We start from the raw sequence: 25,937 nt of genomic DNA on the forward strand, positions 1-25,937 counted from the left end.
AGAATCGTTGTCAACCTCGACATTAACTTTGTCTACGAGAACGAGAATTATATTCTCCAGATTCAGTTTCCCAGATCGTACTTTCTATCAAGTACGATCTACATAAATTTAGTATTCTTTATAAACACGTTAACGGACATTTGATAAGTTATCTTCTAGATAAGTTTTCGGCGTCATGTTTCATAAGTGTTACATTCATCCTTTAAATTAGAGAAGTGCATACATTTGTTCTCGCCAAATCACATTAGATACACATAATATGAACGAATCATGTAATGCTCCATTTGGGCTAGTAATACCCTGAATTTATGCTTTACCGGTATTTTCGGGTATTGACATTAAAATTTTAGGGGAGCTACGTAGCCTCAGGACTGTGGAACATACAAAAGCGTTGGTCTGTCGGCCGAGCTCTGATTGGTAGGCTTTTTTTCGTTAATATCTCGTTCACAAAGCCTTGGATAACATTTTTGCTATAGAAAAAATTGTTCCAAATCACATCACGAGTGACCTATTTCAGGGATCATTACAGCACTTTTGTTACACCGTGTATACTATAAAGTAGAAACTTACAGTGAAATTTGTCACGGTACAGTTAGACAAGCTGTCCTTTATTCGATTCTCCCTCATAAAGGGGTACCGGCGCAACGTTCAGTAATACAGCGTTTCGTTGGGTCAAAGTTCAAGGAACAAGGGATGCCTCCCCTGTCGATGATCGAGCTGCTGTCCTAGCGAGCAACGTAAATATTTGCAGGATCGCGGGAGGGGGGAGTCGATAGGCGGGAAATCTTTATTATTTCAGGGATATGAAACTCTCCCGGGCCGATTCGCGAAGTGAAATGTCTACTTTCTTTACTTTTCCCCTTTTTCTCTGATGTGGCCCGTCCCGTGGATGCTGTTACCATGTTACCGTGGGGAGGCCGGATCGAAACGTCGAGTCTATAAATCGGGGAGAAAACTTCGATACAGTCCCTGTTGAGATTTCTATGAATAAAATTGGCGGTCGAGGAACGTCGACGAAGGTTGTCGCGATAGAACACGGGTCATTGAGACTGGAATTTCTCCCTAAATGCTCCATATTTGTAGTCCAACTACCACAAATCACATTTGTTGATTGACCAGTTTGTAAATTTCCAACAGTAAGTTTCATTGAAAAGTATATTAATTCGAATTACGTTACTAAAAAATGGGTCAAGTCCATACGATAAGTGCGAATCTGCGTATCATAATCATCTTATTATGTTACTGATACAGTAAATCCTCGATGACTGTTTGAAGGCTTCTCAGCACTGAACATTAAATATTTTGCGGCTGAAGCAAGTATTATGGTCTTCAGAATTCCAGGCTCTATCACTGTGCTAAACCGAATGAAAAAGTGAGCGTTACTCCTAGGGACCTCTCCTTGTTAGTGTCGAGTAGCCTTCGAACGGTTCGACCAGGAAATCGCCTTCTTGCTCTGTCATTTATATTTCTAAACATATTTTTATTATCAAAATGCGTAATATAATGAATCTTGTGTTTTTTTTTTACGATATTGATTCAAGGTTGTCGCGATGGATCCTGGGTCACTGGAAGTAAAATTTCCTCCGGACACGTGAAATTTTACGATACGCAGGATTAAATTATACGGCTCGAAAATGACGCGTCCATTACAGTGTAAATCCACTTACTTTCACGATGATCCGGCTCCGGTTTAATTAATTTCAGAAATTCACTCGCTCGTTTCCACCCACGAACTGGGTTGAAACTTTTGTCTGTATGAAATTCGTCATTCGAGCTTGTCACCGGTTTCAACGACATTCTACCCGAGCACGTTCTACAGCATGACAGATACATAAGAACCGTTTCGATGAAGTTTTTCGTGCGTTTGACAGACTTTTACAAGGATTGTTGATTGATTTGAAAATTCGGTTTCTGAATATTTCTCGTGGATCTGTGTATTTCAAGTGGCTTTCCACGAATCGTTTTCAAGTTCGTGGTAAAGATACGAATATTAGCTTCGATGAAGTTTTTCGTGCGTTTGACAGACTTTTACAACGATCGTTGGTTGATTTGATCATTCGGCTTTTGAGTTCTTTTTTCGTTGATCTGGGCTACCTCGGTGAGAGTTTCAAGATAATTTTCAGGAGTCATTTTCACGTTTGTAATTAGGATACCAGTTAATTCGCACTTTTGCTATTAGGAATGTATGTAGTCATTTCTGATCCGAATACTTTGTTTAGTGAACATTTTAATTATGATACTACTTATAGTTAGCTAATGAAGTCTAGGATGTGGTCGGTGTCAAGTGACATAATGTTAAAAAATTAATATAACGAAGGGATGAATAGCTAAATTTGCTAATTTTTATAATAAAAGTCACTGGGACGTAGCTAAATTTACCTATACATGACAGGACATTCTTAGGATCATTTCTTATGAGAAAAATGTGTTAAATTGGTACAAGGGACAGATGGGGGTTATGTGACTGATGTTACGATTATAACGAGATCCACAAATCTCGATTATAGGGAAAACGTGCTGTAGGTATATGCACGAGGAAAATGCATTCGATCTGTCACAGTGCACGCGAGGTCACCGGTTAATATATTTAATGCACTCCGTCCGACGGAATCCTGATAACTTTTAATCTCGTTATTAAAATATGTCTCTGCGGATACGTCGCGTCGTATCGATGCCCGAGGGAAGAGTTTCAAACGGCGAATCGTTTTATTTCTTTAAGAGCGAGCTAACCTCGCGAGTTACGTCGAGCAGGAACTTTTTCCTTCGCCTTGTATCTTGACTTGTGAGGGAAAATTAGAAAGTGTTTCGAGGTCGACTGGCGCGAGCAATAATCCCTAGGTAAATGTTGGAAATTAACATGACACGTAGTAACTGTATTAACTATTATATTTAAATAAGTCCAGTAACTTGCTCAAAGCGCTTCGTTATTCAATTACTTTAAATTTTTCTCATTTTTCAATTGCACGGAGTTGGATTCGCCGAAGACGGATTGCAAAGGGATGCTGTGTGAAAAGACGATTCAAGTGCAAGCAGGAGTTTCCGCTAACGAACTGATTAATCAAAATTCGATTACGCGCAAATGAACTGCGTTGTGCCACGCGGAGATGAAGTTCTCCCGTTTGCTCTCCGTTGAGGGGAGAATTAAATTTCAGCTTCAGCTGTTTAATGATACGAATTTTCGATTTTTTAAAAGAATTTATAGTTCGAATTAATAATAGTGAACTATGTATTCAATGATGCGAATTTCCATTAAAACGTGCCGATGTACAAACATTATATTTTTAATATATCATCGTGATATTTTATTTAATAAAGACAGCTTATTATATTGACGAAAAATGATAATTATAGCAAGTAACGAAAATATTCGGAGAGTAAGGAGGTATGTTTGACTTGGACTTGGAATGAATATCTTAAAATTGTTTAATAAATTTAATTGTACAATGTACTGAACAATAAAAGGTACGATTATCCCATATTACAAAAGAGGACAATTTATTCTGAAATACAATATTCGTATATTATTTACAGTCCAAAAGAATAGTACACTTTTTGTAGTATTTATTAAGTTGATATTTACTGAACACGATTTCTTTCAGACGTATCACTCTGATAAAACCGACGAGAGTTTGTTATATCGACATTTCTATTATTGCGTTACGTGCATTCTTTCGCCTGGTCAGTGAAAATAGACGCGCATAATTTTCTGGGGAACTAACCCGCGACAGGGGACCGTTTCTTGACAGGAAATCAACGTCGACAGCACATCACTTTCGGAATGTTGTTCCTCGATCTATTTTCGAACGTTTCGATGAAACGAGAAAAAAAAGAAATAGTATTATCATGATTTATCTCTGTTTCGTCAGGTTTTTCGTCCGCAAATATTACCCATTATTCTTCATTAATTGCATATCCGATTTTCTGTCATTGATGTTATAATAGTGCTCGGGAAATCGTACGAAAAACATGGCGAATGCGCAGCGTATGATATTTACGCGAATACGACGTAATTGTCATTCGTACATTTGCATTTTTGTACCATTTGTCGCAGCGACCAGAATAAATACTTTATCTCGAGATGCGTTCATTAATTTCATATTTCACTCACTGGCGGGCGACGTGGTTAATCGAGAAATATGACGTTCGCGAAATAGTAAAAAATGGCGGAACATTTGTGCGCACCTCTGCGTGCATTTCATACTGGCTAACGTATCCTTTATGCAGGTTTTTCACATATACAGAACTGGAATTTTCTTTTATGTTATTTCATTTCCTTTTGCTCCAAAATTGGAATATATGGTGGTAATCAATTCATTGGAAAATGGCACATTCTTCGGCAATTTTTCGGGTAAACTTTGAGTTTTTAATGAGTAATAGGCTATTTCTTACCAAATTCAGTACTTATTTCTACACAAATCAGAAACATATATTCTCTTAATAATATTTATTACTGTTCTCCACCGGTTATATGCCATTGTAATATATTAAACTGTGTAATTTTTTATAATTCAAATTATTACAACTTTGCTTTATTGCTAAGAGGACCATTGAGTTACTCATTGATGTAACTAATACACTAATATTGAAAAGATTCTATTTTATACAGTCATTTTTATCATAGATGCATAAAATCCATGATTTACTAAATTGGGTTATCAGTGAAAAGAATTTCGTCCATAATATAATTAATATCCTTCGACCAAAATACGATTATTATTCATATTATCAGTGACAAAAAAATACAGTAGTGACAATATCAGATTCCAAAAAATGAAGTTGAAATTTCGAGGATAATGGTGTTTCCAGTTGATGTGTACACTACTATTATTTAAAACTGGAACAAGAAATTGGAGAATGCAGAAAATAAAGCAATAACGAATGAAGTTGGGCAACAACAGCACGAAATGCAATTATGAACTGTATAAAACCATTCTAATTTCAGTGTACAAACACAACAGACAGAATCAACATTTTCTCTCAATGGAACGAATAATAAACACATTGAACCAGTACACCCTGCAAGGTTCCAGAGAGCAATTTATGTATACACAAAGAAAAACCGTTTGGACAGAGAAAAATATCGAGGAATTTTGAAAAATTGCCTTCAATCTATGTCATTCAGGGATTCGACGTGACTATAAATCGAAAACTGGAAAAGAGGAGGGGTAAATAGTTCGTATGATTTCTTGACGGAGAGAAAAGGGAGGAATTGGAAGGATATTAACTGGGCGGCTGACAAGACGAAAAGCCAGTGTTTCCCCGGGCTGATTTGACGTTTCCATGTGCTCGCGCTCGCGTGTGCTGGCAACGACCGTGTTTTCACCGCTTGAGTACGGAAGGCTCGGAGGAAGAGAAATGGGAATATTGGGAAAATTGCTTCCCTCGGTGTCCCTGGTGTCCATCTGGTGTCTGCTGATCGTCGAACCCGGCCAGGTTCAGAGGGAACAAGATCATCTGGGTAAATCATCTTTCTATTGCATTTGTGTCCTTGCTTTTTCGCGCTGACGTCACGTCAATTCGTTTCCGGTCCAGGACTAGCTCGATGATTTTATCGGTGGATTCCATTTTCCGGAACACTGGGTTTCCAAGTTTGTAATTAATTGTCGCCGAGAATTTCCTCGAGAAGCTAGCAACACATTGACACTCTGAAATGGGATCTGAAATTCTCGAATTTCCGACTCGACAGGTAAAACGAAATTTCTGAAAGAATTTTCACCTCAATCATTATCGATAATTTTCATCAATAAGTTTTTTAATTTTATCGAGTTATAAGTATATTGCAACTTGTATAACGTATTTAAATACGCGGAGGCAACTTCATAGAATTTTATGTTTTATTTTCAATTTCGTAAATACTTAATCCTCCGTGGTTACACATTTTGGTAGTTCCGTCATGGTCACACGGGGTCCCATTGACTACACGGACTTTGAAATGGTTGTCGTTTTTACAGTATACATTCTTGTAGATTAAAAAAATTCTTAAGTATACTTTTAACACCATAGGACATAAAGTTTCTTAAAAAATGAGTTTTTTGCACTAAAAGAATTATAACTTCTTAAATTTGGTTCGTTTAATGAAACGAAATATAGAGATATAAAGCTGTAAAGTTTTGTTGGGGTTGCCTGGACGATGGGTGACCTCCGAGGCTTAATAAAACTGATGAAATAATTGTTTCAATTTTGGATGTTAAAAAATTCTCCATAGAAATGAGAATTTGCTTAACAGTTCAGTGTGTGCATTAATGATATATTGTTGCTATTTTTAGTTTGCGAGAAACTTTAAAAGTTCGTTTGTTTTGCGGGACTCTCCCGAGGAACGTTTGAAATTCCCTGTGGTTCATCACAAATCAATTTCGCGTTTTCCGATTTTGATTTACAGGCTCGCTTAATATTCTTACAATGTACAACACTAACGTAAGCAAAAGTAAATTCTAGACTTTGATTTATCGTTTCGCCGTGTTTGACAGATTTATCAGGGCTCTGCTTACCGTTTCGTTCCCCCGGCAGATTTATTGTTCCGACCGCGAAACTGTGAGATTTTTCCGAAACCTCGAAACACACGAATCAATATTACATTTTCATTTTTGTCCGGCGTTGACGTTTGGAAGGCATCCGTAAATAACGATTGCAATTCTTTGTCATTATTAATTCTCGTATTCGAATTATTAATTCAGTAATTCTGAGCTTCTGGAGGTACAAATATACTCTAAAAATTCTGTACATTATTGTTAATAATTTTAGAATGGTTGTGCATTATACACAGTTACTTAATTAGGACACGTGTTGTTTCGCTTCACTGGAACCATCGTACATTTAAGTGAATTATTCCTATAACATACAAGCTATGTGCACAAAATAATTTCCATGAAATGATTAATAAATTATGTATATAATACCGTGAACAGTTGAAATTATTAAAATCATTAATGCATTGAACCATTAGAGATTATATCGACGGAAACATATTGATTATGGCAATGATTAATTACGTGATTTTTCGAAACGCCCTATAAATTATACCAGAAGTGGCCTCAAGTAAAATAATTCTGGCTTATTTGCGGTTGAATTCACTGTATAATTTGAGTTTCATTTTGTATATATTTGTAAGAATCATATGAAATTATACTATTCATATTGTAGGTGTACTATGAGAAATCAAAGCGTCTAGAGTAACTTCATAATTAACGTTTAAAATTTTCCTGTGTATTTGAACTTGTCGGTATAAATTATTGACAACCAATTATAACAACGACGAATCGATCAATAAAACCAATTCGCGGTTGATCCAATACGAACCAACGTTATGTTAACGCAACAGTTCGCTCCCAATTTTACAGTGAATTTACATTATTGAATTCTGTTTTTCATATGTTGCATTTATGAAAGAGGATTTCAAAGATTTTCTTAATACATTTTTCGTCACAGTTTCTTCTTCCACTTAGCTCCCATGACGTTTTGAAATTTAAAGAAATTGAAGTATTTATTATAGCCGTATGCCAAACCAGATTTTTTCTCAAATAATGGAAACTTGTTTGTTTTACCTTTCTCGCGTAGTGGGCTTCTATAATATGATGTCTAATATTATAATACATTTTTTATATTTCGGTAAAATAATATATAAATTACTTTATTTACGTGTTTCCATCAAGAATTGTCCAAAGTTACATAAAGGCAACATTTTGTTCCAAAAAACTTTATTAATAGCATTTATTTTCATTCTTATATACTTTTATAAGTAATAAATAATTATGTGTGTAAAAATCGCCTCGTTTCACTGCTCGGGACTTAATGGGTTAAATAGTCCTGGAGATTGTTACGAAATTTCATTTCCACCGAGTTTCGCGACTCGCGTTCTCGATCTTTCCGTTTCGCCGTGACATTAATATCGCGTCGAGGCCGTGGCAGCGGGGCTACAGATGTCCGCCTGGAGCTTTGTTGGTGTCCCGAGCCCCGAAGTTATTCCTCGCCTTTCGGCATTTCGCCGCGGTTCCTCTATTTTTGCCAGCTGCTATTCTTGAACCCGCGTTCTCCTCGAATCGGCATCCACGTTTATCCCTACGTCCCCCACCGTTTCTATTCGCTCGGCCACACCTGTGACCCTTAAGAAAATTGGACGCCTGTCCTGGCCAGACAGCGGAAAACACGGAAACGCGTCTCGTGGTCGCGAACCGGTGACTTTTAAAGCATGTTTCCCTTTTTGGAGAAGATCATTTCGACTGACGTCATGTTTGAAAATAGAATCAAGTTCAGTGTACATGGGGTGTTCAGGAATTAAGGACCGAGAAAGGAATTTTTAACGGTGTATTAACCCTTCTGCAGTGATGAATAAATTGTTAAATTTCTATTCCTCGAAGTAACCCTCATTCGTCCCTCAGCTTTGAACTGTGCACCAAGGAATCTATTTGGGATACTTTGTTTTCGTTTGAAATTAGTGGTCAGTGTAAACAATTGTAGAATATTTTATTAGCACATTTGTTTCAGTTTTTTTATATTCCATTTAACAGATACCTTCTTTAGGATGAATTTGATAACATGGAATGCAGTAGCACTCTGAACGTGCGTTGAATGCACTAAATTGTTATAAGGTTAGATAAATGACCGATAGAGAGTACGATGAAAAATGGACACGAAATTAATAGATCTGAATGGATAAAATATTTTTTTTAAATATTTCGTTTTGTTTATTTGTTAAGTAAATATTTGTTACTTATTCTACCTAAACTATGGAGAGGCATCGATAGCCATTAAGTTTGTTTTCCTATCTTTGAATAGATGTAAGAAATTGTTCTTCCAGATCACTTTGCAGAAGCTGGTCTATTAAAAAGAAGAATCAGAAATCAAATACATAAATTTTCGTACTACTGAAAATAATAACCAGCATTACTGTATAATGCAATTACATATTGTATTTCGAGGTTATCTCTTATAATTATTTTATTACGAATTATGATTTATCAGTCTCTTTACAACACGCAGATTTGTTCAGAGTGTACACAAGAAAGTATTTAATATAAAATTCAATTATAAAATTTATATTTTAATCTGAGAAGAGTAATGCAACTGGTTCTTTTATCTGTATTTCAGTCGTCTTTGGAAAAAAGACTTTGATACCAGCTCCAGACCTCTCTTTTATGGAAAAAATAAAAGCAATATTGCGAGTTACGGACTGAGAATCTCGCAACTTGTATATTTGCGTTCACGTCAATATCATACAGAGTGATGAAAGAAGTGCGGTTTTTGTGTCTACAAAAACACTTTGCACGAAGAGTCGACTTATTATCATTATTTGAAATTACATTGTACATAATTCTACAGCAGAAGTGAAACAATAGCATAATTTCGAAACTCTTTTCGTAGAAAGAACGTTTTTTTTCAGTTCCTCCTACTAACAATAAGTAATTAATATATTTGCAAAGTGGAATATATTCTTTCCTTTTAAGAATTATTTCATCCGTTCATAGGCCAAAGTGACCAGCTTCACTTTTCGAATTTTTTCAGATAATAGCACTAAAACATTTAATTATATAAATTTTTTAATTTCCCTACTTATTGCTTTATAGAGTAGATACTTTGGCAAATAAACTGCTCATTTACTATACTTTGAGGTCTGGGTTAGGTATTGTTAGACTGTCACGAAAATAGAAATTTTAACGACTACGTTGAAAAAGTCAACGATTAAAAAATATTTAAGAGAGCACATCCATATAATGCCTGGTTTGCCATGATTTTTCCGTCCGTCATGGTGCGTTGTAAAACAAAGTGTTTTACCCACCAGAGGCCGGCAACGTTAAAAGTTCCTATGCAGAAGCGTTGTTGCTTCTGGAAGAAATATTCTTGCAGAAGTACAGCCATAAAGAGTGATTCATCGCTCGCAACATGTGAAGTGTCTGCCATTTTTATACGCTTTTACGCCGTCAGTTATTTCGGGAAATATTGCCCGGAAATGTAACCGACACAGTATCGTTTCATTTATTTTCATGGTTGACAGCAAATTATTTCGATATTTAAATATTTTCTTTAATTTCAACGAACAAGACAGAAATAGAAGAATGGGGTCAGTAACAGTTTCAGTCGATATACGAAGAGAAAATCAGTACAGTCGATGAACGTGGTGGAGAGGTCGGACTTGAAAAATTATTTTTGTACCCTAGTGAACATTAAAATAGATTCACTTTATCCACCGTTAATAGCTTCACTCGGTAATAGCTTTGAGCATTGAGTTTCGTGACCTGAGACGGACTATTTAAAAATCGCGTAAAAAAAGAAATTTATTACACAATAGAAAATCATTTTATTCTTCTCTAATACATTATAATGCCTCCTTGAAACATAAAACAAATTAAGTTTAATGAAATTATATTTCACCAGTTTCTTCTAGAAATGGCACAATTCCACCATTTCGCATTTATCGTAGCGAGCAATGATTAATCAAAGGTACTTTCATTTCATTTAATAAATTTATTTCAACGAAATTAAATTCCTGAACACGTGGAATTCTATTGTGTCTAACAAACAGTTTAATGGATCGGATCCTCTACTTTCCAACGTCAGGGAGCTTTTGACGGATCCTCAAGTTCGTTTGGTTGAAACGTTGCCTGTTCGAAGGCAAACGTCGAGTCAAAACAACGGGTCGGGGTATATCGTATTCGAGCCAGGTTGAAATCCGGCCTGGGTATTCGATCGTACGGCAGATTCGATCGAGCAAAAGCACAAATTTCATTAAACAGACCACATAAATCCACGATTACCCCTAGCCAATAACTCCGCAACAGGGGATACCGAGCGGCACATATCTTCTCTGATCTCCGAATCGATTTCGGGCGACGTGCAGATTCTCGAAATGAGAATCCGTGGGACCGAATCGTGAAGCATAGTCGCCTATAGAGAAAGAAAGGGAAACGAGGCACGTACACGATCCGACGGATGATTAACAATCGAATGGGGGAACAATTTGGTCTTGTTTCGAAAACCTTTCTCGGTTGCAGATCGCCCAGCAGATCTGTCAGTTGCAGATCGTTCTGATAATCATGGATCGCCTTGCTACTTCCTCGACTTCGCGATAACTGGATCGATGTATCGAGATTTAAAAACTAGGGCTCGACAAATTTGAAAGATTACACGCTGTTTGTTATTTATTTTAAGTACGTAAACGAGATCTGGTCTTTACGGAGTCGCTAATGTATTGTTTTTGAGAAGACGGATGAGTTTTTTGTTTGGATGAGAAATAGGATTAATATACAACCAAATGCCATAATGATTAATTCTATTTCTGGTCTAAAGAACTTCACTTGACATAGATAAATTGGTTGGTTCTGTAGAATTACAGATGGTTCGCCATTGAGACACGAATTATTAGAACGTCGTGGATAAGTACTTCGGCTTCATCAATTTGTAGGTACTGCAAGTGATTTAGGGTAATATTTAATTCAGTGTCATTATTTGGTGAACCTTATTCATAGATTAAAGATAAATATAGGGGCAAAACACCAGTGTAAGGTGATTTACCCTATAGAACTCTGTGAAGTACACTGAAATATAGAACTTTCATCAGATGCAACGAGTTTTCTATTTTATTCTTAACACAATAAAATACTTGATGAAAGAAATTTCTACATTTTTTCCGATCTCTACAAATCACTGTACGAAATGTCATTTTGCATAAAAATTTGCTGTCTACCGATAAGAATTAAAAGTTTGGTACATATTATAATTTATCAGGGACATTTCTGCGTGCCTCATAAATATTTGTGCCATATTTTATTTCGCAAGCGGTCGTACGGCTTGCGATATTCCTAGCCGTCCTTGATGGAGGCATCAGGGAGATCGATCGAACGTCCAGATGGAGAGACAGGCTCTCTTGTATCAGACTTGATCCGTTGAAAGGTAAGGCGAAAACTGTGGATGGACGGTTTTTGTCCTCCCTGATGTGCCGTGATTAGGTCTTTCTCGACCTTTAAGTCCCGTCAACACGATCAAACCATTTGCGCAAACTGACTTGTGGATGCAAATTTGCGCAAATGAACTGATTAGTTGCATTCTACTTGAGATCCTTTTACACGTTCAAATAACTTGCGCAAACTACACAATATATTAAAATTGAATGCACAAGTCAGTTTGCGCAAATTATTCTTTCTATGTAGACGCAACTATTTGCTTGGGAAAATGTGAATGCACAGGTCAGTTTGCGCAAATTAGTCTGTCCGTTTAGTCGCAACGATTTGTTTGCGCCCATATGATGCACTAGTCAGTTTGCGCAAATTATTCGAGCGTGTAAACGGTCCTTTACGCGGTCGCCACAGGGCCTCGCGGTTCCAGACTTCATTTCCGGTAACCCCGGCCGTCAGGAATTACTTTGGCCGTAGGATCTAATAAGTTTTATCGATTTTCATGATGAAGAACGGGCGATAGGATCGAAGAGAATAGGCGGTAGAGATGGATGCCGGATAATGGAGACAGATGGACCTGGCGGGAGGGGGATTAGATGTGGGAGGGGGGAGGCAGGTGGAGCGGCTATGAAATAAGGCTCAGAACGCCGGAGATAAATGTCGAAATTTTAAGGCGAAGGATACGGAAGTGTTCGGGGATGATAGAGGACGAAGGCCTCCGTAGAAGGCTGGGTGATTGATGCTTAATAATCAGATGTATTCTTGGATTCTTATTTCTCGACGCAAGAGGGGAATAGAAGTGGTGTAATAATTGAATTTTTGGACTGCCTTTAGAGAATGTTTTATGAATTGTCGTACCTAGAGAAAGAAGGAAATATCTATCTTGGCGAATACAGCTATATGGAAGTATCTAGAAGAGAAATTTAGAATCAAAATTTGGAAATGAGGTCAATTTTGATTCCAATTCATCCTTGGTGCCGAAAAGAAAGATACGAATCGATGGGAACAATATCTATTATTTACTACCATGCATCTATGGAAAAATCAAAACTTAAATTTAATATTAACTAGAAAACATGGCAAGTGAACGAATATTACTTAGTTTATTATTAATATTTCTCTATTGATAATTTTCGATAATAAATGTAAATAAGAGTGGCGGTGTTCGTCAATTTTCGTTAGACAGTATACTGCAAGTTATATTTAAGGTATAGTGTACAGTCTATTAGCCGGGAGGAATAAAGAAATCAAACAATCGTACTTATTCAAATAACTACCTCCAAACAATAATAAAAAAATAATAATAAAAATACTTCAACTGTAGAGCATTGATTGAATTTAGTAACGATTGTTAATGTGCAATAGTTCAATGTTGACTGCAAACTATTCGTGCAAGTAGGAGCAACGAATACTGAAAGTATGACCGAACCTAGCTGTTTTCACTCTTCCTATTTAATTTAACGAAACACAAATTCGAATGATTATATCTATATTTGCATCGCAAAGGTGTTACCACATGCACCTTCACCCCACAAAATAAACGCCAACTGCAACATAAATTTCGCCCCCAAAGCTTACGGCATCGTAACAAGACTTCCAGAGATACCGCGAAAAGAAGTATTTATGTACTTTACTCTCGAGGAGACATCTTCTCGAGCACAATAGAGTTAAAGAGCTTCCACTCTCCGGAAACCATTACACGCCGTCGTACATACATTTACAATGGTAACAAGCATCTACCTAGCGATGTTTATTCATCGTTCAATCCTTTTTGCGCCTTAAAGTACATTACTCGAAAAATACGGCCGCGTCACGGCCAGCGAGACTGATGCAATTCTGCCGGGCCGGCGTGAGCGAGAGACAGGTAATCGAAAAAAAAAGCAAAACAAAAAAAGAACAGAAGAACGAGTCTCGAGCTACAGGGAACCAGATTAACAAGAAGAGGACGGACGTCCGCGAAGTAAAGTGGACAATATCGGGATAGAAGAGGGTGTATGAAGTTAAGAATCATGACCCAGAGTTGTCCCGGTGACAAAACTTACGGGATTCATAATGGAAGATGGCGGTGAATGAAAAAGTATCCAGGACGAACCGGAAAAGCTCCAGGAGCCAGCGGGCAGCAAGAGAAAATGGAGCATCATCCGCAGAAGAGAGACTGTCAAGGATGAGTTCGGTTAGGGGGGAGGATGGGGTTGGGAAAAGGGGTGAAAGAAGAAACGCGGGACGTGCACGGAAGTAGGAAACGACCGGCCATAAATACGTATTCGGCCATCGGCGCGGGTGCACCTATCGACCGTGCCCGGACGTATCGATAATCGAAGCCCGAAACGGCGCGCGATGACAAATGCCCGTATCATATATATAGGGGCAGCCTGCGTTTCTGCCCGCTGCTGACACTGCCACCGTAAATAATTCGAGTGACCGCGCCTAGCGGGGCTTGTCATGCAGATGTCGTTTATGTTGCGTTCCAGCCGCCGAAACGCCAAGGAAATTTCTCTGCTCGGTTACCCGCGTTCCGGTGAACTCGGTGGGTTGCCCCCTCCCCCCTGCGCCACTCGTTTGATCAAATTAGCTGATAAAGGCAGCCAGTACCGGCATCCCCGTCGTCGTTGCGCCAAGAGATCGATTGCTGACGATGGATACACCCGAACCGAAACGTTTGCAGATGCTCCGGCGAAGACTCGTTGGAACTGGGACACTTGGAATTGTTTGAGGAGCAAATTCGTTGGGGATGTGATTAATCAAAAGTTTTTTTTCAAGTCGTAAGGTACAAGTAGAGGGTTTTAGAAATAGTGTTTGGCAGTGATTTGTTAAAAAACGAAATTGCGCAGACTTTTGTTTCTTATATTAGGGGTTTTAAGTTTTAGGGATCCTACAGAAGCGGACTAGAAAGTTACCACTTTTCTGATGTTTTTTATTTTTGTTATTTCTTAACATCAACTTCAAACCTTCATATACTGGACTTTATACAGCTTCTAATTCCCTATTAGGATGTGTATTAAACACATACTAGTTTTATGTTGATGTTAAAAAATAATCAAAGTGGAAAAAATCGAGTGTTCATTTTTTTGTCCGCTACTGTATGTTACATCTGATGTGACATTGCAAGTTTATCGTGTGAGTAGTTTGTCACGTGGGAAGTGACAATACTGAACAAGTAAAAGTTCTGATTCCAACAGGTTATAGACACAAATGTAGCGTTTGATAATGGCTAATATGTTAACAATACTTCACAAATGGTATTAAATTTTACTAAAGTCGAGACAACCAAAGTTAATATATAAGTGGTATATATATATGTTCATTCTGAGAATTCAAGGGAAAAGCAATATCATTCACGTATAAAACGAAAAGTGGATGCGTTTCTCTAAAGTTAATTCAAGTAATGTAGTAACATTCACTCAGACATATAGAATGATAATCTCGTGAAAAATTATTTTAATAAAATTTTATATTTCTCAGAATAAGTTGTATGGTTCTATCATATCTAAAGAATCAGTTGACTTTTGAAAGCTGACCATTTTTCAGTTTTATTGTCAATCGTAACGGAATGACATTTTACCACGAATCAGTTTTTCCTTGTTAAAACACGCTTTGTAGTCCTGTAACGGCGAGATATCCTTGTGCCAATTTTGCCGGGATTTCGTACAAAAATGAAATTTCATGGGGCTACAGGTCCATCGCTATTCGAGGCCAGTGGCGTCTCGCAAATTCTATTTACCTAGCATTGAAGTAGAAATGGAAAATCGATAAAGAAAATCGCTTCTCAAAATAGCTTCTTTGCCCCCGTGGGACTTCAAGAACCAGTCCTATACATATAGAGAACGCATGAAAATCACAATTTTCGCCTCGAATCGTTCTGAACTTATCGCGAAATGACACCACTCGTACGTCGCTGCTTTTTAGTTAGTCAAAAAATGTGGAGTAGAAAATATGGTATAAATTAATAAATGCCAACAAGCATGAAGTTCTAAAGATTCATAAGTGTTCCAGTAATAAAAGTCAGTATTATGTACTTATTTCATAAATAAATTTTTATAACTTAATTCATAGACACAGTAACCAAGCTTTTCAGGCTTTACATCATAGATTCTCTTCGATTAAAAACAAACAAATAATAGTACCAATCTGTATTAAACCATTCAATTCACTTTGATCTACAACATATTAATATGTACTATATATTCATAGAATGCACAGTTAATTAAAGGACATTCAACGAACGAAACTCAACAAATCAGAGTCAAAACTGTTGCATATAGCCAGAAATTGTCAGAGAATTGATTGAGCAAACAGTAAATGTCATTGTGTCTTCTTAGCTGAATCACATTATCCGAAAAAATCGCGAAATGAAAGAAGAAAACTGATCAGCCAGGAAACATTCTGGTTAAACAGCTGTTAAAGTGGACTAACGAGATGGTTTCGAGACAACCTCAAGGATCGATTATCTCGGGAGGCAAACGTCTCTTTGTCTTTGAGGGAAAAAAATAGAAGAAATTGCGGCACGGAACAAAAGGGAGCGACGCGGGGTTGCCTCATCACCAGGCGTAATCTTTCGTAATTAATCGACGAATGGTGGTTTAACCGGCGAGTAAAAGGGAAAGACGGTAGGTGAGAGGTGCTTGTGCCTGAGAGTGCCTAAATCCGCTTAATTGCCCGGCGTTCATTTGATTTTCGACCCGGACGTCTTGTTTCCTTTGTGCTCCGCGCTGTGAGGTGGATCCAGAGGAATCTTTATGGATCTACGACCGCCACGGATGTTCGCTGGGAGGACGCCAGGAAATTATCAATGCGACGGTTCGTCTCGTTTCAAGAATTCGCTGCGTTTGAAAGGATACGTTTGTCAGTTTTTTAAGAAACATTCTGAAAAAAAACGATCGAACGCAATTTATTCTAGTATTAACGTAAATACGAAATACGTATTTTATAATACTAGTGAATGATCAAGAAAAATTATACTTAATGATTACACACTGTTCTCGATTATCGTTCATTATTCTTCAGATCTTCGTAAATTCGTTTTTTGCCGAAAGCCCGAGCCTCGGCAACAAAAGTGAAGCGGCAACAAACTATGCGCTTGACAGGTTCCACGCCCCCCTTCCCTCCCCAATGGTGGGGATAACGCTTGGACAATAATCGTGTAGAACAAGCCAGACGATAATCGAGTCAATAAATAAGAGGAGTCTCCAAGTGCAATCTGTGAAATTCTTACTATATGGACTATTTGCTATTAATTTTTAAGAAGAATTCAATTGAAGAATTGAGTTTTGGCTTTCATCTATTTGTGATATATATTCATACGCGAAACAGGGTAAAATGAAAGTTTCAATGAAAACTAAAAAGATCAATCATTTATTTATAATTTATTGAAACTCTGTTATGTAGGGTCTAAACATCTACTTAATTTCTGTACCTGTAAATTATGCCACAAATGTTTTAGTTTGGCTGAACCTCTACAGTCTAATTCTTATATTTCCTTGATAATATTAACAAGAAATTATTGAAATATGTATTAATGTACCTAGGGAATAGGCACTTTCATGCAAAACATGATAAAATTCCATATTCTGCTTCTGTCGAAGTTAGGAAATTCATGTAACATTAATTGTGAATGAAATTAATACTTTAACTTAATTGTTTCCAGGAGACCATAACGTTAAGCTGTATATAGAGAATGAAGCAATCTCGTCCATTTGATTTTAAATTGCATTAAATGATAGTGATATTATATCCAGAGCGGTAAGAAATTCAGCTTGTAAGTTCCAACTTTACGGCTTCCCTCTAAATCCTTAAGGAAATCTGATTCTATGGAGGAAACCGTAAAAGGGATCATTTTCAACTTGTACTACCGTATCGTCTTCCGCTGCCTTTGCGGTAACAACATTGTCGAACTTTAAAACTGTGTCAACTTTTGATAGTGGTGAACTTTTTGTCTCAAAGGTACCTTCGAACTACTATCGACATACATTTCGAACGTAGTTTCTTCCTTTGAAAATCTATCATGATTCAAACGCTATTGATCAAAGTGTTTGGAATTTCCAATTCACGGTTTAATAATATTAGGTTTACTAATGTGTATCACCGTTAAATTGCTAACAGAGTACGTATCGTTAATAGAATACATTTATTTTCTTAACAAGGTGATATACATATAGTTGGACCACTTTGTTTGCTTATTAAAAATGCCACAGGATATAGAAGAACATGAACAAACATAATCAAACAACCACACACATTCTTTGAAACAGCTATTGAATTTTGTGAAAATTGTTATTGATACATTTACTAATAATTTTAATAATATTCCCAGATTATTCTAATAATAGATAAATATATTTAATTCAATGTCTGGTGATAATATTATAGCGTTATTACTCGTGAGGAAATTGTTACTATAATTTGCAAGAACATCGGTATTCATATAGGTAGGAAACTCCAACAGCGGTATACTCTTTAGGTGATTGCCAGTGTCCAGTTCCGAAATTGCTTCCCCTTGCTACTTTCTGCTAGTTTAGTCCTGCTCATGGTAACGCAGCAACAGAAACTTCAAAACTGTGTCAAGCGTTAATAACCTCGCCGAACTTCCTTCCCTTCGAACTATACATACAGTCTGGGGCAGGTTTGATGCCAAAGTTTCTCTTTCGAGATGAGAATATTGCTCTATGGCTAATACCGGTCTGTCCGCGTATAGGTACACGATGCTAGTCTATTCGACTAAATATTGACTTTCCACTGTTCGCATTTGCATTATTAACTCAGAAAATATTTGCAAATAATTTCCTCCTTCAAATATTAATTCTTCCGGGTAATATTTACATATTGATTTCCCATTGTTCGCATTTGCATTATAAACTCAAAAAGTATATACAAATAATATCTTCCAAGTATTAATTTCTCTGTATAATAGTATATTAAAACCTTGCTGATTGAGCCTTCTATTAATTTTAGCTCTATAAAACAATGCACGTGGATACTTTAATTATTAAACCGACGATGTTTACGCATACGGTCATGTTCGTAGATTATTCAGTATTACGGTTTATAGAATTCAGGAATGAAACGTTTCAATAAACGCAGTGGAAACTTTATTGATCCTTGATGAATGTTCTACAACGGCATTAATTCCTTACGAATCTGAAATCAGAATCACGTTCCGAGAGGGAATAATATAAATTAGGTTTTAGATTTTATTAATAATATAAATTAGATTTTGTTTATAATATATATTAACCTAGGAAAATGTATGAAACCTAGATACGAGAATGAACAATCTAACGAAACGATATAAGCACAATAAAGTTCACAGAAAAATAAACAAGTGTACTTAAAACCAGAAATTCTTCAGCATTCCACATCAGTAGGTACCTATACCCTCGCAGCATCACCTCGATTAAAAACCCTTAAAAACTATTTAACATTTGCATAAGCAGAAAGTGTTTGGCACGAACACCAGCCCCTCATCACATTACACATTCCCAACGAATCGTCGCCGAGAATTTTTCCACGTTCCCATTGTTAATGGTCCGTAGGGGAGAACGCATTTAATCATCGTCCGAGACGAGAGAGAACGAACGGAACGAACGAGAATCAAGTAGGTACGGCTCAGAAGTGTCTCCTATACAGTTAACAGTAAAAAAGCTCCATCACCCGGAGTAGTCTCACACGATGCTCGAAAAAACGAGATCCAAGGGAGGGGTTGGGGGGGGGGGGTGAAAACGGTCGAATTACTCGGGAACCGCGATACGCGAGGAGACAAAGGGTACACTCAGGCAAATGAGGAAAGAACACGGCCGCGGCGTAATTCCACGTTTCTCGGTGCTTGTTTCTTTTCCCGCCGGAAAATCACGAGCAACGAGTCACGAAGACGGGGGCCTGGATAACAATCGGAATTTCCGATCCACGGGTGTATAGAGTTGGTGGCGGGATGGTACGCGGAGGGGAACCGGGTCGGTTGTCCGAGTGACACGACTCGAAATCGGCGCAACGGGGTTAGAAGGACGGGCCGAGTCGAAGGCAGACCTTCTCGGTGGACGACGAACAAAAAAAGAAAATGGAAACACCGACCGGGGGAGGGAAAAATGGCGCAGCTGCGCCTGAAAGCTACGTTGTTTGGAGCCATTTTCATCGTGGCCACGTGTCATCCTTCCGGGGGATCGTGTCGCGGTTTCGTAAGTGTTTTTTTCCCTGCCGTTGTCTTTCTTTTCTTTTGTCCCGTCGATGTCTTGGCTTATTCTGTCATTGTACCTACCTAGTGATTCGACAGGGGATCTATAATTTAGACCCGGGGAAACGAACGTAACAGTTATACTGAGTGAAGCGATTGGCGGAACACTGATTTTGATTGAAGATGTTTGTGCGAATATCGATCTTCAAAGATTTATTCTTGGAAAGTAAATATAAACAGAAAATTGTTCACTGTATTAAAAGGTCTATGGGGTCATATAAATAAAAACCGTTCTGGATTTTATTAAACTTTTCAATATTTTGAATTCTATACTATTATCATTCTCGATTTTCTTTTATTTTCTTTTGTCCCCTCGATGTTTTGATGCATTCTGTCATGGTACAAAGTGATTCGACAGAGGATTTATAATTTAGACCTAGGGAAATGATCGAAATGATTGCAATCGTAATGTTGCAAATGCAGATCTTCAAAGATTTATTCGCAGAAATTAGGAACTAACAGAAGTTTGTTTACTGTGTTAAAGGTTATATCAATTATTTCCCAAAAAATAAAAACTGTACTGAAAATGAAACTTTTCGATACACTTAATTTTATACTATCGCGTATGGTATAAATGCATAAAATTTGCTGTCTACTGATCAATTCCACTCACATAATTGATAGTACTGAATCATTTTCACTTGTCCACTTGGTTATAAACAGGAATAGTGGTACGGAATTATTTGTTTCAGTGAAATTATGGTAAAATCGGTGGAAAGGGAAATAAAGTATCATTAATATCTGCTCCGTGAGATAAAAGTGAGTGATAGACAGTAATAACAACCACACTTAGAACCACATATGCTGGATGAATATTTAAAATTGATTTATCTCTAAAAATAACACTGTAATCAATTATGAGCATCCTGCAGTTTGTCGAAATTGTTTGTGCGAGCCATTTTATTCAGTTGAAGTGAAAAAAAAAATGAAATGGAAGATAATGTCACGAGTTTATCGAATTTTGGGTGTCGGTAAAACATTTCTGCCTCAGAAACAAGAAGCCTGCTGGCGAAGGGGAGAGGGGAGATGAGAGAGAGCAGCTGAAACGAGACTTTTGGGATATCCAGCGGTGGCGTCGGATAGCCAAGCCGTGGCTACGAAAAACTTCCGGCAAGATCGTATTAATCTTACTTATCCGGTAGCTTTTAGTTGAGGCTGCTTCGTGTAAGTTCATTGGTCATACGTTTACCGATCGATCCCTCGATTTCTGGTTTCGTGATACAGTTCACCAGGTATACCCACAACTTCGCGAGTTTGTCTATGAAAATGTTTCCCTTTCGAACCTTTGCTATAAAATTGAAAACAAAATTACGTGGTCTAATATATCTGGACAGATGTGCTAAAAATAATATTTAGTCAAAAAAGTGGATTTGAATTCACGATTGTCTTGTGTTTCGCAAAAGGTTATTTAATGTGCTTGAATGTCACATTATTTATATAATGTTTAAGTACATATTTATTTATAACATTAAACATTTTTTAAGTTTACCATGTAGGATTTTTAAATCCATTATAGTTGTGTATAATGTACGTGTGAAACGTGAAAAATAACACGAAGTAAATGTTATTAATTTACTCTGGAATATGATGTATGCGTTTCTATTTTAATGGAAAGTTTGTTTAATGAATTACTATTGTCGAGCTTGGATGAAAAGTAGGTACTTCTCAATTGAATTATGTCTTATTTGCTGAATACTTTCCGGTCAGTAATTCGTAGCAGATGCGACTTCATTTTATAATGAAATATTGCGCATAAATCACGTTCATATTTCTCTTGGCTACTTAGAACCATTAATCATCGGGTACGCATATTTTTATTTATGGCGCAAACTTTCAAGTTTTGTATTCAGCGGAACACCGGGTCTTCATGATGGATTTATGACTATTTCTATTAATTTCGCTCATATACGTCTAACGTAAATTCGAATTTATTGCAATTGAGACATTATATTAATTCAGACACTAAAAAAATGTTTGATGTATATGTAAAGATTTGTAAATTACACGTATACACTTAGGAACAGAAGTTTGCTCGGATATCTTTTTGCAGTAGTATATACCGCGAATAATCTTTTATTACATGAACTTTTTAATAATATCTTGTCGCCTCTGTCAGTTAATAAGACGCTTTATTATTCAAGTAAAAATAAAAAAAACAAAAATTGCTTCTTCTCCTTGGAATACTAACTCTTCTCACGGACAATTCAAATGGCCTATCACCGCTGCACTCTATATTGTAACAAGTAGTCTATGTCACACACGCGTAAACCCACATCCGTCCCTTCTGTTAATTTAACCTATTTTACTCTCAAGAACTGACGTCATTCTGTCATGTGCAGGTAAATTCCCTGAAGTCTCAACTCCGTAACTTTTATTTTCAAAAATTTGCAAATTTTACTATTTGTCTCTTTATTATATCATATTAACTCTTTATCACTCTGTCAATTTGATACCGAGGGACAGAAGTTGAGAAAATGATGAACGGATGAGGGTTAACATTATTCTCAAGGGTAGAAGTAAAAGTAAATGGGCCTGTTAAACATTCATAAAATCTCAGGCTTATTTTCGCAATCCTGTTCTCCTGTCGAATAACGCAATGACCTAATTTCAAATTCACCCCGGAAATCGTGGTTTCCCTGTCCGAAACAAAGCAGTACGACGCGCAAAAGCTTGCGCGTGTTCGGTGAACAGGAAAAACGCGGAAGAAAATACGAGTGTTCCCGAAGGAGTCCCATCTGACGCGTGGAATAGCCCGCATGATTCGAACCTCGTAAACTGCCTCGGGTAACGGTCTGCACATAAAATAGTTTCTCCGCACAATAAAATGTTACAGCGACATTCGGAACGAGGCGACTAGAGTTCCTCGAGTCTTGATCTTGTACTCCAACTCGGAGAGAAAAAAACCGCCTAGCAACCCAGTCATACCGGACGTTACTGGAAGAGCGAATTGCGACTGCGAACGCAACGGTCGCGAACAGTGTATATCATTCTCCATGGTTTCAATAAAATTGAACGGGGGATAAGATACACGATGCGACACCCAACCGAGTTTCTTCGCGGCAGACGGCAGACAATTTTTATGTTACAACGTCTCCGCCGGCGAAGGATTATCGGGATCACAGGCCAGCTACTCTGTACATTTTCCGATAAAGATCAACACGTTTCGCTAGTACATAACATATTACGTTGAAAACGTTTGTCACAGGCAACGATAGGTTTCCATCATTCCATTCAATGGAATGTTATTACTTTCTTGACAGATATTACAAATGAGACGATAGATAAAACAGAGAATATAAAACTAGTGGAGACTGAATATCAAAATGGTCAAGATGATCTCTGATGAGACCTGATCAGGTAGGTACCCATTTAAGTGTCTGATATGCAATTAGGGGTAGATTGAATATCACATGTCTGATAGAATAGTCGACGGCTTCTGATCACATCTGAATAGGCAGGTATTAATTTAAATATTTGTTATGCAACTAGGTATGGATTTATTATTGGATACCTATCAGAATAGTCGAAGGTCTCTGGACAGATCTGAACAAGCAGATGCTCATTTAAATATCTGATATGCAACTAGGGGTAGATTGCATATCAAATATCTATAAAAATAGACGAAGTCTCCAATCAGATCTGACAAACGATATCATTCAAATGTAACACTCCGATTTTTATACAATTTAGTAGGGAGGTAGCATTTTCAAAAATATTACCTCCCATGTTGTTATTCATTAAGATAAAATATAGGTGAATATTGCAAAGTACTTTCTGCTTTTCTGTCATAACGTATAGTAGCATAGAAATTGTAGCGTCACATATGTGTGACAATGGTGGCGAACGTGTTAAGAAAGAACACTTTTTCATTATGGTCGAAAAGAGTGAAACACTCTGTAGAATAGAAATTCTCCATCATACGAAGATATATACAGGTACAAAGATTTATTTAATTACTGAGGTAACTAACATACTTCTCGATACAAGCCTTTCTGTATTAAAAATAGTAAACACATACTTGACCGAATTTTGATTTTTTAAAAGGAGAAGGGGTATCTTCGCCCATCAATTATCTGCAGTTATTTTTACCTCATTAAATCTATTTTCTAGCAGACATGAAAATTTCTTTCCTATGCAATATAAATAATTGGAATCGTGTGCAGTTTGGATTTTTTCCGTACTTCGACCGAATAAAAAAATCAGAAAAATCGAACGAGTCACGGGTACAAACGCGAATACATGCAATAGAAATAGGCAATTAAAGGGTGAACTGAGCGCGGACGCGATGAGAAACAAAAATAGCGAGACGAAACCTCTCGACAGATAGATGTTTCTCATAACGAGGAATAATAGTTGTCGGTACAGAATGGAACGAAACGAGCTTCACCGGCCGAGACACAAAGCACGCGCTCCGAACTCCCCGGGAAACAATAATCCACTTACGTCAGTTTAGCGCGCGGAAAAACGAGTTACAACGAACGTCCAAACCCCTCCGTAACTTTTTAATACAGTTAACGTATGTTTCGTCGCGCATATTTATGAGTTGTGTGTGTTATTTATCGAGAGAGATGAGCCGCAATACGGTCTAATCCGGTCTGTGGCGGTTAATTTTGGAGTTCGACATGTGGCCGATATCAAACTAGATTTTCCAGGAAAAATAATAAACTTTCCCGTCGCTCCTGAATTTCAGCAAATTCAGTTTCAAAGTCACAAACTACTAACCGCCGGTGTGTACCTACGTAACAGTATTTTGTCGGCTAATGTATCCGTTACCATAAATAGATGGCAACTTGGTTGTACGAAATATTTGAGAAAACGGACTAGAAACTGTAAGACTTTTACCGTGTATGGAAATTAGTGTAAATGATCAATAAAACTTTCTAATGCTTATTAACATGCATGTGGCGATGAAGGTAGAATCTACCGTAGTTTCTATGCATTATTATGCAAGACTCGACCCTCACGTAGCCGATAGTGAGTCACTTTTGACCAATTTCTGTGCCCTGAATGTAGAAATAAGGGATTTGCTGGATGATATACGATACATGTGAATAATATTTTATGTTTATTAACCTGTAAAGGAAAATCCCTTTTTCAAAATTGTATCCAAGGAAACAATTCGCTGTAGTTCAAAGTGGCCCTCAATTTGTTCTCCACAACTCCGTCCTCTCATTCACTCTTCCAAAGGTTGACAAAATGTAAATTCCCGTTACAACGTTAACCAAACAAAACGACATTAACTTCTGCGTAAGTGGGTAATAGGAAGAAGCGGGGGTGAAAAAGGCGTCAAAGTATTTCCCAAGCACTCAACGCCCCTCGACGCCGCGGCGGGAAAGCTGTGAAAGCTTCCATCACGGTACCATCTTCCTCCCACCATTTATAAACCAGTTCCAATCACCTGCACAAATGTTTGCAATAAAGGGAAGATGCATCGTGGCATCCGCGAAATGCATTTCCTCGACACCACACGGCGTTTACTTATTCGTGCCAGCGGCAGCAACCGACGAAATTTTTCTTCGCCTCGCCCCCGACGACTATGGACTCCGAGGAATCGCGTGTGGAATCTCGAAGACTCGCGTTGGATCGCTCCTCGTAAGGGCGCCAAGAACAGACATAATTTATAGAGGTTGCTCTGCGTAAGACCCGAAAGAATTCGGATGCAACGCGTTCGGAGCGTCATAATTGGGAAACGTTAACGATCCTGCTTGTTAAAACCGCGTTTACGTTTCACGTGTGCGATAACACGCGCGAAAGTAGATGGTTGATTGTTCCTTGAAAAAGGGTAATTTGTAGTTTCGTTGGTTGCTTTTGGTTTCAAGAGAATGTTT

General features: G+C 37.5%; 1 protein-coding gene across 1 annotated transcript in view; it reads left to right on the plus strand.

Moving 5' to 3' along the window:
* Positions 1–5,355: 5,355 nt before the first annotated feature.
* The window catches only part of LOC107186676 (protein eva-1 homolog C-like), a gene marked incomplete at its 3' end in the record, with an annotated part of 133,391 nt that continues 112,809 nt past the window's right edge, over positions 5,356–25,937 (plus strand). Inside the window, exon 1 of the mRNA XM_015574604.1 lies at positions 5,356–5,458. Coding sequence (XP_015430090.1) covers positions 5,356–5,458 — 103 coding nt within the window. The remainder of the gene's footprint in view (positions 5,459–25,937) is intronic.

This window comes from Dufourea novaeangliae, unplaced genomic scaffold (genome assembly GCF_001272555.1).
Source record: "Dufourea novaeangliae isolate 0120121106 unplaced genomic scaffold, ASM127255v1 scaffold84, whole genome shotgun sequence".
NCBI classification, from domain to species: Eukaryota; Metazoa; Arthropoda; class Insecta; order Hymenoptera; family Halictidae; genus Dufourea; species Dufourea novaeangliae.